The sequence below is a fragment of the Aethina tumida genome, chromosome 4, assembly GCF_024364675.1.
Source record: "Aethina tumida isolate Nest 87 chromosome 4, icAetTumi1.1, whole genome shotgun sequence".
In the NCBI taxonomy this organism is placed as follows: Eukaryota; Metazoa; Arthropoda; class Insecta; order Coleoptera; family Nitidulidae; genus Aethina; species Aethina tumida.
In genome coordinates, this window is record NC_065438.1 from 15096335 (window position 1) to 15114572 (window position 18238).

An 18238-nucleotide genomic window follows, 5' to 3' on the forward strand; every position below is an offset into this window, starting at 1 on the left:
ATAATTTTGAATACAAGACAGTGGAATACTTTTTCTACTAGAAGTTGTTTTACCCACGAAACAATGACAGTGAAACACTTAACTCTTTCAACTAGACAGAAATGTCTTTCTATTTTCTTGTTTTAAATTTATTACTAACTTTGAGACTATGACACTAGAATACTAAACACTATAATACTTTAAAATGAATTAAATCTGAAAGAGAAATGTCTTCCTTACACTTCTTTCTACTAAAACTTTTTCTTTTTATTATAAACTCTATCAACTTTGTTTAGATATATTATTAGTTTTGAATACATGACACTGGAATACCAAACTCTTTATACTATAAGGTGCTTTTCTAAGTTCTTTCAAATTAATTAAATCTAAGTTGGAAAGTTCTTTTTACTTTACACAGCAGCTCAGCAGATATTTTATCAACTTTCAAATTAATTAAATCTGAAATAGAAATCTTCCCTTACCCAGAAATAGCCTTCTTCATTTAGATATATTAATAGTTTTGCGTTCTTTTAGATATATTAATAGATGAACAGATGATAGTGCAACAATAAACTTTATCCATTGATGTGTTTTATGTTAATTAAATATAAAATGGAAAATCTCCTTCCTTTCTGCCGAAGGAATCTTTTTTTTTTTAATGTAAACTCATTTCGTTAAAAGAGATTTTATGAATTCCCTTTGTTCTAATTAAACCAAAATGGAAACGAAAACAAAAGAAAATTTCGGTTTTATTAATTTCATAATCAAGAAAGTATTGCGTGCCACAAAATAAACCATAAAAAATACAAATCTCTCCAATTATTTCATTTCCTTCCCCCCAAAAAACACGATATAACATTTCAAAGAGTCCTTAAGTAACACAAATTATGATACTCAAAGGGGAGGCTGATCTCTAAACAATGGTTTCAGTTTAGAAAACGATTAAAGAAATCCTTGTTTACGCGGCAAGGTAAAAGTTTCGTAAACGCGATAATTAATTTCGGGTACATTTGTTTGGTTGCGGCTTTCGCCCCCTTGATGCTCTCTTACAAATTAACGTGGGAATAAATTATTCCGGGCGCCCTTTACCTTTCGCATCTGCAAATATCGTGGCGGGTGTCCGATTATGTAGTCGGACTATTTGTTTAATTGCAGCAACCATTTCGCTTTGACTGTATGTTAATTGGAACTGTTTTATTTATGTCTCGGCTAGACGGTTAAATAAAAATCGCCAGTTTTATTGTGGTTCGTAAAAAGTGGCGACGTTAAAATATTTTTTCATCTGGTATTAAAGAAAGTTTCGGTAGTTCGTACGAAATTGAATAACATTGTTTTTCTGTGTTATTATCGACCGTCCTTTTATTGTCTACCATTTCCAATAATTCCAAAGTTTTTAAACTAGAAAAACAGGGACCAGTTTGGTTATCTAATTGGGTGATCACCTGGGTAACATCCTGTTAAGCAGCTGCTCAGTCTTCTTCTTTTCGATATCGAGCTGCTCCGTCCGTTCCCTGATCAGCTCCTCCAAGTTGTTCGAGTACTTCTCCAGCATCTGGAACATGGTGTCGACGATGTTGACCTTCCTGCCGTGGTTCAGCTTTTTGAATTGGTCGTGGACGGCGTTGAAGTCCGGTCGCAGCTCGGCCTGTTCGGCCCAGCATTGGCGCATGATGTTTATCGCCTCCGGAGGCGCCGCTCCTTTGCTCACCGACGGTCTAATTAGCGGTGGCGGTCGCTTCACTTTTTCTATTATTTCTGCAAATAAACAACCATACGATATGCACGCATTAGCTTGTTAGAGTTGGAGCGTAAACTTGTCTTGTTATAAATTCAAGATTATCCGTACAATTTTCTAAGGAACGTATGAAGTTGAGATGAATAAGTTCCATTTATAAATAATAAGGTCGTTAGTATTTAACGTTGGAAACGCAAAATCCACATAGAAGCGACTGTATGAAATCACGTCTAACACAAATTGTAACTCACCTATTCATCGGGTTACACTATTTTAATTAATTTAGCAATTCTAGACATGTCTCGCAAAGCTCTGCTCGAGCATTAGTGAATTGCAATAGACTTACCAGGAACACTTTTAGTTGAGTAACTATTACTGCTAATCCAACAGCGTAAAGTGCACATGTGAAATGTCAATAGACAATGTACATAAAACATAGATACAGATGGGATTGAGTTACGAAGAGCAATTAATGAATTGTACATGTAGAATACTTAAGCTTAATGAAGTTGAAATTTCAACTGCAGCAAATTATGTTAAATTTATTCAAGAACAGGCTTACTTATTAATAATAAAACTGTTTCCATAATATATAGTTTTACCAACGTTTTTCAAATTAATTATATTTAAAATTGAAATTTAAAATTAAACTAATTTTTTCTACTAAATTTTGTTTTACTAACTTTTTTCAAATTAATTAAATATAAAATAGAAATATCTTCTTCCCTTTCCTCAGAAGCATCTTTCTTCTTTTAGATGTCTTGATAGATTTGAATATTTGACGAAGAAACTCATTTTACTAAAAAGTGTTTTACTAATTTCTACTAGATTAATTAAATCTAAAACAGAAATGTATTTCTTCCTCTTCCCCGAAATAGCTTCTTCCTTTAGAAATATTAATAGTTTCGAATACATGACAGTGGAACAACTTCTTTTACATTTATTACTTCTAAAATAGAAATGTCTTCCTTCCTTTACTCAGAAGTAGTTTTCTTCTTCTAGATGTTTTAATAGTGTGAGTATTTGACAGAAGAACTCTAAACTTTTTCTACTAAAAGGTGTTTTACTAATTTCTTTTAAATAAATTAAATCTAAAATAGAAATGTCTTCCTTACTTTACTCAGAAGTAGCCTTCTTCTTCTAAATATCTTGATAGTTTTGAATATTTGACAGGGAAACTCTAAACTCTTTGTACTAAAAGGTGTTTTACTAAAATAGAAATTTCTTTTACTCAGAAGTTGTGTTCTTCTTGTAAATATATTAATATTTTCGAATACATGACAATGGAACAATAAATTCTTTTTACTAGAAGGTGATTTACCAACTTCTTTTACATTAATTACATCTAAAATAGAAATGTCTTCCTTCCTTTACTCAGAAGTAGCCTTCTTCTTCTAAATATCTTGATAGTTTTTAATATTTGACAGAGGAACTCTAAACTCTTTGTACTAAAAGGCGATTTTAATTTCTTTCAAATAAATTAAATCTAAAATAGAAATATCTCCTTTCCTTCACTGAGAAGTTGTTCTTTTCTTGTAAATATATTAATAGTTTCGAATACATGACAATGGAACAATAAATTCTTTTTACTAGAAGGTGATTTACCAACTTCTACATTAATTACATCTAAAACAGAAATGTCTTCCTTCCTTTACTCAGAAGTATCCTCCTTCTTCTAAATATCTTGATAGTTTAGAATATTTGACAGAGGAACTCTAAACTCTTTGTATTAAAAGGTGTTTTACTAATTTCTTTCAAATAAATTAAATCTAATATAGAAATATCTCCTTTCCTTTACTGAGAAGTTGTTTTTTTCTTGTAAATATATTAATAGTTTCGAATACATGACAATGGAACAATAAATTCTTTTTACTAGAAGGTGAACTTCTTTTACATTAATTATATCTAAAATAGAAATGTCTTCCTTCCTTTACTTAGAAGTAGCCTTCTTCTTCTAAATATCTTGATAGTTTTGAATATTTGACAGAGAAACTCTAAACTCTTTGTACTAAAAGGCGATTTACTAATTTCTTTCAAATAAATTAAATCTAAAACAGAAATGTCTTCCTTCCTTTACTCAGAAGTATCCTCCTTCTTCTAAATATCTTGATAGTTTAGAATATTTGACAGAGGAACTCTAAACTCTTTGTATTAAAAGGTGTTTTACTAATTTCTTTCAAATAAATTAAATCTAATATAGAAATATCTCCTTTCCTTTACTGAGAAGTTGTTTTTTTCTTGTAAATATATTAATAGTTTCGAATACATGACAATGGAACAATAAATTCTTTTTACTAGAAGGTGAACTTCTTTTACATTAATTACATCTAAAATAGAAATGTCTTCCTTCCTTTACTCAGAAGTAGCCTTCTTCTTCTAAATATCTTGATAGTTTTGAATATTTGACAGAGAAACTCTAAACTCTTTGTACTAAAAGGCGATTTACTAATTTCTTTCAAATAAATTAAATCTAAAATAGAAATATCTCCTTTCCTTTACTGAAAAGTTGTTTTTTTCTTGTAAATATATTAATAGTTTCGAATACATGACAATGGAACACTAAATTCTTTTTACTAGAAGGTGATTTACCAACTTCTTTTACATTAATTACATCTAAATCAGAAATGTCTTCATTCCTTTACTCAGAAGTATCCTTCTTCTTCTAAATATCTTGATAGTTTAGAATATTTGACATAGGAACTCTAAACTCTTTGTACTAAAATGTGTTTTACTAATTTCTTTCAAATAAATTAAATCTAAAATAGAAATATCTCCTTTCCTTCACTGAGAAGTTGTTCTTTTCTTGTAAATATATTAATAGTTTCGAATACATGACAATGGAACAATAAATTCTTTTTACTAGAAGGTGATTTACCAACTTCTACATTAATTACATCTAAAACAGAAATGTCTTCCTTCCTTTACTCAGAAGTATCCTCCTTCTTCTAAATATCTTGATAGTTTAGAATATTTGACAGAGGAACTCTAAACTCTTTGTATTAAAAGGTGTTTTACTAATTTCTTTCAAATAAATTAAATCTAATATAGAAATATCTCCTTTCCTTTACTGAGAAGTTGTTTTTTTCTTGTAAATATATTAATAGTTTCGAATACATGACAATGGAACAATAAATTCTTTTTACTAGAAGGTGAACTTCTTTTACATTAATTACATCTAAAATAGAAATGTCTTCCTTCCTTTACTCAGAAGTAGCCTTCTTCTTCTAAATATCTTGATAGTTTTGAATATTTGACAGAGAAACTCTAAACTCTTTGTACTAAAAGGCGATTTACTAATTTCTTTCAAATAAATTAAATCTAAAATAGAAATATCTCCTTTCCTTTACTGAAAAGTTGTTTTTTTCTTGTAAATATATTAATAGTTTCGAATACATGACAATGGAACACTAAATTCTTTTTACTAGAAGGTGATTTACCAACTTCTTTTACATTAATTACATCTAAATCAGAAATGTCTTCATTCCTTTACTCAGAAGTATCCTTCTTCTTCTAAATATCTTGATAGTTTAGAATATTTGACATAGGAACTCTAAACTCTTTGTACTAAAATGTGTTTTACTAATTTCTTTCAAATAAATTAAATCTAAAATAGAAATATCTCCTTTCCTTCACTGAGAAGTTGTTCTTTTCTTGTAAATATATTAATAGTTTCGAATACATGACAATGGAACAATAAATTCTTTTTACTAGAAGGTGATTTACCAACTTCTACATTAATTACATCTAAAACAGAAATGTCTTCCTTCCTTTACTCAGAAGTATCCTCCTTCTTCTAAATATCTTGATAGTTTAGAATATTTGACAGAGGAACTCTAAACTCTTTGTATTAAAAGGTGTTTTACTAATTTCTTTCAAATAAATTAAATCTAATATAGAAATATCTCCTTTCCTTTACTGAGAAGTTGTTTTTTTCTTGTAAATATATTAATAGTTTCGAATACATGACAATGGAACAATAAATTCTTTTTACTAGAAGGTGAACTTCTTTTACATTAATTACATCTAAAATAGAAATGTCTTCCTTCCTTTACTCAGAAGTAGCCTTCTTCTTCTAAATATCTTGATAGTTTTGAATATTTGACAGAGAAACTCTAAACTCTTTGTACTAAAAGGCGATTTACTAATTTCTTTCAAATAAATTAAATCCAAAATAGAAATATCTCCTTTCCTTTACTGAAAAGTTGTTTTTTTCTTGTAAATATATTAATAGTTTCGAATACATGACAATGGAACACTAAATTCTTTTTACTAGAAGGTGATTTACCAACTTCTTTTACATTAATTACATCTAAATCAGAAATGTCTTCATTCCTTTACTCAGAAGTATCCTTCTTCTTCTAAATATCTTGATAGTTTAGAATATTTGACATAGGAACTCTAAACTCTTTGTACTAAAATGTGTTTTACTAATTTCTTTCAAATAAATTAAATCTAAAATAGAAATATCTCCTTTCCTTTACTCAGAAGTTGTCTTTTTCTTGTAAATATATTAATAGTTTCGAATACATGACAATGGAACAATAAATTCTTTTTACTAGAAGGTGATTTACCAACTTCTTCTACATTAATTACATCTAAAATAGAAATGTCTTCCTTCCTTTACTCAGAAGTATCCTCCTTCTTCTAAATATCTTGATAGTTTAGAATATTTGACAGAGGAACTCTAAACTCTTTGTATTAAAAGGTGTTTTACTAATTTCTTTCAAATAAATTAAATCTAAAATAGAAATATCTTCTTTCCTTTACTCAAAAGTTGTCTTTTTCTTGTAAATATATTGATAGTTTCAAATACATGACAACGGAACAATAAATTCTTTTTACTAGAAGGTGAACTTCTTTTACATTAATTACATCTAAAATAGAAATGTCTTCCTTCCTTTACTAAGAAGTAACCATCTTCTTCTAGATATCTTGATAGTGTTGAACATTTGATAGAGGAACTCTAAATTCTTTATACTAAAAGGTGTTTTACTAATTTCTTTCAAATTAATGAAATGTAAAATAGAAATGGTTTTCCTCCTTTACTCAGAAGTTGTCTTCTTCTTTAGTTTTAGTGACAGTAAAGCAATAAACTATTTCTATTAAAAGATGTTTTTCTAATTTATTTCAAATTAATTAAATCTAAAATAGAAATTACTTTCTTCCACTACTCTTCTTTTAAATATATTAATAATTTTAAATGCATGACAGTGAAACAATAAACTCTCTCTACTAGAAACTGATTATTTATTAACTTCTTCTACATTAATTACTTCTAAAATATAAATGTTTTTCTTCCTTTACTTAGAAATATCCTTCTTCTTCTAGATGTATATCTTTTTCTTTTAGATATATTAATATGTTTGGAAATATGATAAGGACACTTTCTATTAAAAGATATTTTACTATCGTCTTTCAAAATAATTAAATCTGAAATATAAATATCCTCCTTTTTAACCAGAAGTAGCCTTCTTCTTTTAAATATATTAATAGTTCCACTTTTTCTAGATTCTAGATGTTTTACTAACTTCTTTCAAATTAATTAAATTTAAAATGGGAAGTCATCCTTCTTTCTTTAAATTAAGAAGAAGTAATTAATGGATTTTACATAAGCTTGAAAAAAATTTAAACTGCAGGAAGTGATGTTAAATTTATTCAAGAACAGACCTACTTATATATAATAAAAGTTTGATAAAACGCTGACGTTGAAACAAATGTGGTTTATGAACTTTGTTTTCTAAAGATAGAAATTCAAATTTATCAGATATCCAATGTTTTGAATTTAAACCATGTTCGGAAATACCGGTGGAATATTTGTTTTGAGTAATGGATTTATTATGTTCTTTTAGTCTGTTTTTCAAATTGGATTCTGTTTTTTTCATTGTTTCATTTTATCTTGCCATGGATCAATGAATACATATACTGTTTGCGTTTTTTATTTATGTAATGAAATTTTTTACATTTTATTATGAGGTATCGGTAATCTTTTCCCTTCCGGCCGGATTAATTCAAACATCAATCTTCTAATCGCCATTGAACAACGGCACACCTAAATCGTCGGAACCCATCTTTACGTAACCGTAATCTTGAAACATTCAACGAAGCGCACTTTCCAGTTTCCGCCATTATTCGACTCGTACACCGCCTGCAATTTATCCGGGGGAGAGAGTCGGCCCCGTGTACGTCGGAGCAAAAGCTGCAAGCATCCCGACACATTCATCTAGCAGATTACTAACCTTCTGGCGTGAGTGCGAGCATACAAAAAGGCTCGCCCCTCACCACGACCTCCTGCACGATAATCCCGAACGAGTAAACGTCTCCGGGCTGCGTCCCCTTCTTCCTGAGGCTGGCGTGTCGCAATAACTCCGGCGCGGTCCACAACAGCTCTGGAAATTAAGTAGGAATGGAATGAATGTGATGTTCCAAGTTTTTTTTTTTTGCTTCAATTTGGAACTGCTTTGTGGGGATTACGGCCTGAATTTATGTCGTTTAAAACGTCAATTTTAATTTTTATAAAATATTACTTTGGTTCGTTCAGTGGAAAATTTTGTGAGATTTTAGATCATGGAATGAATGGACATTGTGTGGAATTGCTGGACTATATAACTAAACGGTCAAGTACGATCTGAACGGCAATATAAAATATAATAATTTTGAAGACAATAACTGCCCTAAATTTTATGACATATTTGACTAAATGAACATTTTTACATCTAGTACGTGTCATATCGTGGACCGTAAACTGCAGTGAAGGTTTATGGGCTATAAAATACGTAATAGAGAGTGAATTAAAGTAAAAAGTATATAAACTGGGTCTTGTTATGTAGTTAAACTGATAAAAATCGAAGAGCAGAGGTATAATTATTTTTTGTTATAGAAAATTAATTAAATATATCATCAAGTGACGTTTCTTTGAAAAATTGCAAAGAGAATTAGAAGATACAGAATCCTCTTATTAAGAAATATCCAAACTTTAATTAATTAATTAGTTTATTTGGACATAAATACACTATTAAAATTATACAGTAGTAGTTTTTATTTGGGTTTATTACATTATTACTTTATATTATTTAATAAAAAACTAAACTAAAAGTAAATAATAAATGTGCCAATTAAATTAAATATTTATTATTAAATATAAAAATAATTAGAAGTAGAATAATTAATATTTATTAAATATTGAATATAAATATTGTATTTAACAATGATATTATAAACTAATATTATTTTACTATAATTGGCAAAATTAATATTATCACTAACTTTAAATTATAAATAAAAATTAATTATAAAATATATTATTAAAAAATAAATAAATAAAATTTAAAATATTTAGATATATACAAAATTTCAAAATTAATCAATTAAATTAAAATTATTTTAATTTAATAAAACAATATATACCACTAATTTGCGACAAAATTAAATAAATAATATTTAAAGTAAAAGATTTTTTATTATTAAAATTTGGTTGATTATTTGATATTGTTTGAAAATAATAAATAAAATTAACAATAATTTGGTTTATAAAAAATTCAACTATTTTATACGTATTATATAATTAAAAGTTATATATTAATTAATAAAAAATATTGTTAGGAAGTATAATTTCATAAAAAATATCTAAAATATTTTAATTATTGGATAAAATTTAAAAATTAATCAGTAATAAATAAACTTAAGCACATTTTAAATTAATTAAATTAAAACCCGTTTTGATTATTTGACATTATTTGAAAATGTTCATTAAAATAATAAATTAATAAAATTAATTATAAAAATTATTATTTTAATAATATGAATATTATTATTAATTTTATTGTTAATAAGTACTAAATTCCTCTAAAATTGATCTGTTTTGATTATTTATTACAATTTTACAATTAATCAATATTAAATAAAATTAAAATTATTTTTTAAAAATTAAATTTAGTGTAATATATGTAAAAAAAAAATTATATATTTCCCAAATATTTGCTTTGATTATTTGATTATTTGATAGAATTTCAAAATTAATCAATGTTAAATACAATTAAGATTATTTATTATTAAAATTAAATTATTAATGATTTATTATTAAAATTTATTTCAATATTAATTAATTATAAATAAAATAAAAAATAATTTGATTTAATAAAAAAAAACTATTAAAGAATATATATAAAAAACTACTAACTGTAAATATAAATTTTTTATTATAAATAAAGAAAAAAATAATTTGATTTAACGAAAACAAACTTTTAATTAATATAAATAAATAACTATTAATTATGATTATAACTTTTTTATATTTAAATTAATGTTAAAAATTATAATTGTTTAAAAAATGGATATAATTTAAAACATTAGTATACTGTATGAAAAAATTAATATACCTTTAAAAAACTGAATTTTATAATATTTACTAATATAATACATATAAAAAGTATATTAATATATAAAGTAAACAACTAATATTTTAAAATGAAATATAAATATTATCTTATAATATTGTGAAAATATAAAAAATAGACAATTTTGTTTATTATTTTGCAAATGTATTATGTAAAATTGGAAATAATGGTACAAATAAATTAATACAAATTTTATTATTATAATATATAACTATTATAAAAAATTATATATTAAAATTAATATATAAATGATGATAAAGAATAAATGTCAAACAAAAAAATATTTAATACAATGTATAAGGAAAAATTAATTTACATTATATATCTGATAAATACTCAAATTTAAATAACCCCATATAGTCATTGTTTAAGGTATATAAATTGATAAAAAATATTATTAGTAAAAAATAATATTGTCTTAAAACTTTTGAAGAGAATTTAGTGACATAATTTTCAACAAAAAGTATAATGTATCTTCTTTGATTATGTGACAAAATTTAAAAATTATACAATAATAAATTTATTTAATTATAAATTATATAAATGACATTTAATTTACTATAAAATTAAATAAATATTTAAAGTATTAAAATATATGAATCGAATACTTCCAATTAAAAAAATAAAAGATATTTTATATTATAAATATATATTTGACAAAATACGATTATAGTAAATTCATGATTTTATCTTTCCATGTAAAATTGAAAATAATATTGGTGCGAATGAATAAAACCACATGATTTATATGCATGTTCAATATTAATACGTACACACATTCCACATAAATTCTAAATTCTCCCCGTCAAATACATGAAAATTCACTCCGCTGTCAATTCCGAATTTATATTAATAAAAATCAATTTGGGCGTAATTATTTTTTCAATTCGCGCCGTCAAATTGAATATTCGTATTCGTTCGAATTTAATTCGGGCCCGACTGAAATATAATTTACAATTAATTGCGTTAATTTGCGGTGCCGTGTTTGACTAAACACTTCAATTAACAAATTTCGATGGAGCCCCGATAATTGCGAATTTATCAGATAATTAACGGGCATCCGCTCCAGAAATTGTACGTACTCGATTACGGATCCGGCACGTGTTTCGACCGCACGACATTTATTTGAACTTTCGACGTCGGCATAATCCGATGCCGGATTCCTGGATGCGGGCACATTAATCTTGGGGCGTTTCGTTTCTGATGTTTTCTGATGTGGCGTGCAATATTTTTAAAATGCGACCCCTTTCCTCCGTTCGGTGAGATAGAACCCGGTGTTTGTGGCCAAAATTAATTTCGGTGGCAAAGAAACATAATTTTTATTAATTTTCATACTTTGTGTCTAAACAAAATAAACTATTTTATTTCTAATTTTATTTACCATTAATTTTCAAACAATATCAAATAATAAAAAAATCTTTTACTTTAAATATCTATTTAATTTTGTCACAAATGAGTGTTTTATATAATATAATAATATAATATTGTTTTATTAAACCAAAATAATTTTAATTTAATGTATTATTGATTAATTTTGAAATTAAAACAAAATAAAGAAAATTGACTATTTTTTTACTTTCACTATATTATAAGATAATATATTTCTTTTTAAAATATTAGTTATTTACTTCATATATTAATATATTACTTTTTATATGTATCATATTCATCATATCATTATAAAATTCAGTTTTTTAAAATGACATTGTGTATTTTTTTTTAAATTAGATTTTAATTTAAAACTTATAATTTAAAGCTTATAACTAGAAATCTTTTACCAAATTTTAATAAATTTTTATTTTTTCATACATACATATTATTTCCAACTTTACATGGAAAGATAAAATGATGAATTTATTATGATCATATTTTGTCAAATATATAAGTGTTTAGTATTTAATTTATATATATAATTTTTTGATTAATAAAAAATTGTATTTTTATTTTGTTTTAAAGCTCCTTTTTATATTTAATCAGACTTTAATTTAAATGTAAAAAATTAAAACAATTTTTACTTTAAATAATAACTTAGTAGTAAATTAAATGTCATATTTTTTTAATTAAATAAAATTATATTTAATTTTTTTATTGTATAATTTTTGAAATTTTGTCACGTAATAAAAGAATTATACTTTTATTCTATTTTTATGTTGGAAATTATTCAAAAGTTTTTAGATAATATTATTTACTAATAATATTTTTTATCAATTTATATTAAAACAATGGCTACATAGGGTTATCTAAATTTGAGTATTTAGCAGATATATGTTGTAAATTAATTAATAATATTAAATATTTATTATTTATTTGACATTTATTCTGTATCATAAATTAATTTTAATATGTAATTTTTTACAATTGTTGTGTATTAAAATAATAAAATTTGCATTAATTTATTTGTACCCAATATTATTTCCAGTTTTTCATAATGCATTTACAAAATAATAAAAAAAATTGTCTAATATTTTTATATTATCACGATATTATAAGAATATTTATATTTCATTTTAAAATATTAGTTATTTACTTTATATATTACTTTTTTATATGCATCATATTAGTAAATATTATAAAATTCGGTTTTTTAAAAGGTATATTCATATTTTATTTATTTATATTTTGAATAACAAATATATAATTGCATTGTGTACATTTTTTATTATTAATTAATTAATTTGATTATTAATAATAATCAATTATTAATATTAATTTTTTCATGCATACTATAAAATTTATAATCATAATTAATTGTTATTTGTTTATATTATTTAATAGTTTTTGTTTGTTAAATCAAATTATTTTTTATTTTATTTATAGTTAATTAATTTTTAAATAAATTTTAATAATGAATTATTAATAATTTAATTTTAATAATAAATAATCTTAATTTTATTTAATACTGATTAATTTTGAAATTCTATTAAATAATCAAAGCAATTACTTAATCAATTATTAATATTAATTTTTTCATGCATACTATAAAATTTATAATCATAATTAATTGTTATTTGTTTATATTATTTAAAAATTTTTGTTTGTTAAATCAAATTATTTTTTATTTTATTTATAGTTAATTAATTTTTAAATAAATTTTAATAATGAATTATTAATAATTTAATTTTAATAATAAATAATCTCTTTTTTATTTAATACTGATTAATTTTGAAATTCTATTAAATAATCAAAGCAATTTTTTTTGGGAATATATTATATTTTTTATTATTTTATTTTTAAAGAATATTTATAATACATTAAATATTATTTTTTCACATATAATACACTAAAGGTTTTAAATTATATTTATTTATTAAAATAATGTATTTTTAAAAAATAATTTTAATTTTATTTAATATGTATTTGATTAATTATAAAATTATATTAAATAATCAAGGGATAACAATTTTAGAGGAATTTAATACATATTAACAATAAAATTAATTCATATTTATTTATTAAAATAATATTTTTTTAAATTAATTTTATTAATTATTTAATAACTGATTTTTTTAAATAAGCAAGTTATTTTTATTTATTATTTTAATTTATTCTCAAAGTTTCAAATAATATCAAATAAATAAAATTTAAATGCTAAATTAATAAAAATATCATTTACTTTAAACATTTATTTAATTTTTTGGTAAATTAGTCGTACTATTTTTTTAATTAATTTAAAATATGCTTAAGTTTATTTATTACTGATTGATTTTGAAACTTTATGTAATTGTCAAAGTAGATATATTTTTACTAAATTCTACTTTCTATTAATTGTTTTAATTTCTTTTCTCCTTTACTTGCTAAAGCTTTAGCATAATAAATAAAATTAAGAAAATCCGAAATGAAATAATTAAAGTATTTATTTTGAGATTTAAATTAAGATTTAATTAAAATAAATAAAACACTGTTATGTAATAAAATAATATAATTTTTAAAACATTAAATATTATCAAAAAGCTAATTTTAACTAAAAGTACAATTGGTTTGAAACTATTAAAATAATAATTATTTATAATAAAAAATTATATAATAAAATTAATGATAAAAACATGTTATTTAGATATATAAATAAAATTTAGAATTTTGTATTTAAATGCCTCTACAACTTACTTAAATAAGAAGTTAATTTAGCTCAAAATTAGGCAAAACATCTTTTTTTAATATAATTCACAATTTATTATTAATATAATATTATTAAAATAAATATTAATTATAATATAAAATTTAAAATATTTAATGTAGTATGTAAAGTAAATATTGTTTAAATATAAAATAATAAAAAATATTATTAATAAATATTATATTCAATTAAAAATTTTGCAGTAATTTGGTATAATTTCGAACAAAAAAATGATGTGCTTTTATAATTTCAGAGGATTTCAAAATTAATTAGATAAACAATTTTTCATTCACAATTTATGTGTACTTTGATGTACCATTTATGAATTTTCACTTTTTGGCCTTTTCATATTTCGGTAATATTTGTGTAATATTTCTAATTTTTTTTATACTTTTTTTTATTTCAATTGACAAAATTTTGATAATTTTTATGGGCTAATTGAAAATTATTTATAGCAGCTGCATCATAGTTGCGCAGCCAAAAACTTTCCAACACGAAAAATTCGAAACAAATATCAAAATACAGTTTGTGAAAGGCCCTTCCAGTGATATATAGGCAGTAAACGGAAACCGTAAACAGCAATATCCATCGCGAAAAGGCAAAAGTTCACTTTTGGGTGGCTGCGAATCGACAAATTAACGTTATTAATCATGTTCCCGGGCTTCTAATTACATCGCAAAGTATAGAAGTGCGTGAATTTTGATCGGCATTCATTCCGTAAACAAACATTCGTTACCGCCGTTGTTTTAGTTGTCTAAACTATCGACTGACTCTCGGGGGTTTATTGTTCGCCCCAAACACAAATAACCGCTAACTGATAATGAATCGCGGAAACTTGATGCCAATATAAAATAAGTTAAATTGTTGTTTCCAACGCCCCGTTGACAGTTAATATATTTTATCATAATGTGAATGTTTCCATTTATATAACACATGATTTTATAATTTAAAGCAAGACTTTTTCATGGGACACCTCCCCCGCCGCCCCGAATGTAGATATTACGAAATGAAATGTAAATAAAAGGCCAATTGTAAATCTGAAAATCAATTAGCAATGCAAATAAAGTTGGAAACACGGCGGGACGAGTTTCCAGACTAATGAACGGTGAAAATTTGGGCGCGGCGGTTTGACAGATGCTAAATTAAATATTAGAATCCAGGAATTCTTGATTTACGTTAATACAACCCCGACGATGACAAAAAATAACGCGTAAATTAATGCACCGTGCCTCACGATGCCAACAATCAACGGCTTAATGAATCTTCCGTCAATATTTACCCCTTACTTTTTTGCCAGTCAATTTTCAACCTTTCAACCTTTCAATTTATCGGTTGAGATGTAACTTTTTAAGAAAATAAATGCGTAAGCACATTATTAATATTAAGCTCTGGCAATCATCTAGAATAAATAAAAGTCAATATTTCTACTGCAAATAAAACTGAGATGGGGCCTTAGCCTTAGAATTATATGTTGCTGTATACTAAAAGAAGAATTCATAAATTAAAAAATTTAATAATAAATAAATGTGAATAATTAGCAATATTAATTGATTGAGATCCTGTTATAATATTTACACAATTATTGTGATGAAAAAATAAATAATGTACACTTTTTATACATTAAACAAGTATTTTCTGAAAATTATAAATCTAGTTAAAATATTTAAGCTTAAAATTTGTTCAAAAAAATGAAAATAATAGAGTAAATGAAGGTTCGTTCAAGTAAGTAACAAATTCATTTAAGAGTTTAAAATATGGCGAATGCGCATTTAAAATTAATTGTAATTGTAAATTTATTAATTCGACATCGTTTGTAAATATTATTAATATGTTATATAGTTTTATAGATAACATTTCAAATTTTTAATATCAATGAACTTCTGTAATATTAAAAGGTATGATAATTTTAAAAGTTTTACATAATTTTAATTAGTTAATATTTTAAAAATTACATGTCCTTTTTAGATTATAATTTAAATAGCAAAATACCTATTTTAATTAATTATTTCACTTTGTAGTAAATTAAATGTGAGATTTTTTTATGAAATAAATATATTTATTTAATTTAATTTATTTAATATTAACTAATTTTGATTTTCTTTTAAATAATAAAATAAAATATATAATATAGTAAATTTATTTAAAAAGTTTTAATTGTTTTGGAATATTTACTAATAATATTTTATATTAAATTATATTTAAACAGTGACTGTCAATGTTATTCAAATTTGAATATTCATATATACTTTAAATAATTTTTTTTTTCGGTATTCTACATTAAGTATTTTTAATTTTTATGATTTTAATAAAATAAGTAGTTCTTTTTTATAATACTTTAAGTATTTATTTCACTTTACAGTAAATTATATTTATTGTTCCAAATTTACTTGAAAATTTCTAAAATAGATTCTAAGCAAAAGTCCAAAAAAAAAGAAAAATATTAAAGCTCAAGTACAAAATAAGTAAGGAATTCAGAGATGTGTGTAAAAAATATTAAAATAAAGGGTCGAAGGACATAATAATCTGAAAAATTATGAAACAACAAGAGTATATAGAACTAAAGAAACAAGAAATGAGATAATTAAATCCTAAAGCTTTATAACTTAAGAAAGCAAAAAACAACACAAATATAATTAAAAAATACATCTTTGCTTTATGAATAATTTCAATAAAAAAAATTTATTCTAACGAACGTGGAAGATTACAAAAAAGTAATATTCTAAATATATTCTAAGCAAATCTTAAAAAAAAAGAAAAGAAACTTAATAAAAGTTAAGCTTAATGAATAGATTATTATTTTTAGAAAAGTATGCATCTAAAAAAATAGTAAAATAGAAAATTAAAGAAAGAAGAATTAAATGCCAAAGCTTTATAAATTAAAATATGTTATAAATGAAATTAAAATAAAAGAGCTGCAAGTACAGTTTAAATATACATCTTGTCTTTTTTTAATCTAATGGAAGTGAAATATTAAAAAAAAAATAAAATTCTAAAATATATTCTAAGCAAACGTCAAAAAAAAAAAGAAAAATTATAAAGCTAATGAATTCAGAAGTATAGATTTTTAGCAAAGATACATTTGATAAAACAGTAAAAAAACAACAAGAATTAAATGCGGAAGCTTTAGAAACCAAAAAAGTCCCAAATATAATTTACAAGTACATATTGGGTTGATGAATAGTTTCAATAAAAAAAATTTTTTAATGAAAAAGAAATATTATAAAAAAATAAGATTCTGAAATATATTCTCAGCACAGCTCAAAAAAAAAAAACAAACTTAATAACAAACATACACCTGACAAAATAGTAAAATAGAAAATTTAAGAAAGAAGATACTAAATAATTAAATGCCAAAGCTTTAGAAATTAAAATATAAAAAATTAAAGTACCAAGCATTAAGTAACTAAGAAATTCATGTGAGATAAAGTATTATTATTTTTAGCAAAACAGACGTCTGAAAAATTGGCAAAAAAGGAGGACCAAAGGATACTAAGACCTAAATAAAAAAACAAGAGTATATAAAATTAAAGAAGCAAAAAACTAAATAATTCAATACTTTAGAAACTAAAAGATAAAAGAAATTAGAGTATACATACAATTTAAAAATAAATCTTGAATTCAAAAATTCAATGAAAAAGAAAGTTGTATAATGGAGTAAAATATTATACAAAATTAAAATTTTAAAATAGATAGTAAGCGAAAATCCAAAAAAAAAAGAATGAAGTAAGTAGTGAATTCAGAGATAAAGAATTATTATTTTTCAACAAAGTATACATTGAATAAAACAGTAAAACTATACGAGTATATATAACTAAGGGAACAAGAAACAAATCAATTAAATGTGAAAACTTTACAAACTAAACGTGTAAAAAAAGAAAAAAATAGCCCCAGATATAATTTAGAAATGCAGCTTAGGTGGCTGAATAGTTTCAGAAAAAAATTTGATTATAATGAAATTGAAATATTATAAAAAATAAAATTTTAAAATAGATTATAAGCAAAAATCCAAAAAAAAGA

General features: G+C 23.5%; 1 protein-coding gene across 1 annotated transcript in view; it reads right to left on the reverse strand.

Moving 5' to 3' along the window:
* LOC109600478 (retinal guanylyl cyclase 2) overlaps positions 1 to 18238 on the reverse strand; it is a 176264-nt gene that overhangs the window by 30917 nt on the left and 127109 nt on the right. The window contains exons 10-11 of the mRNA XM_049966423.1: positions 7951 to 8100; positions 1422 to 1734 (exon numbers count right to left, since the gene is read on the reverse strand). Of these exons, the coding sequence (XP_049822380.1) occupies positions 1422 to 1734; positions 7951 to 8100 (463 nt within the window). The remainder of the gene's footprint in view (positions 1 to 1421; positions 1735 to 7950; positions 8101 to 18238) is intronic.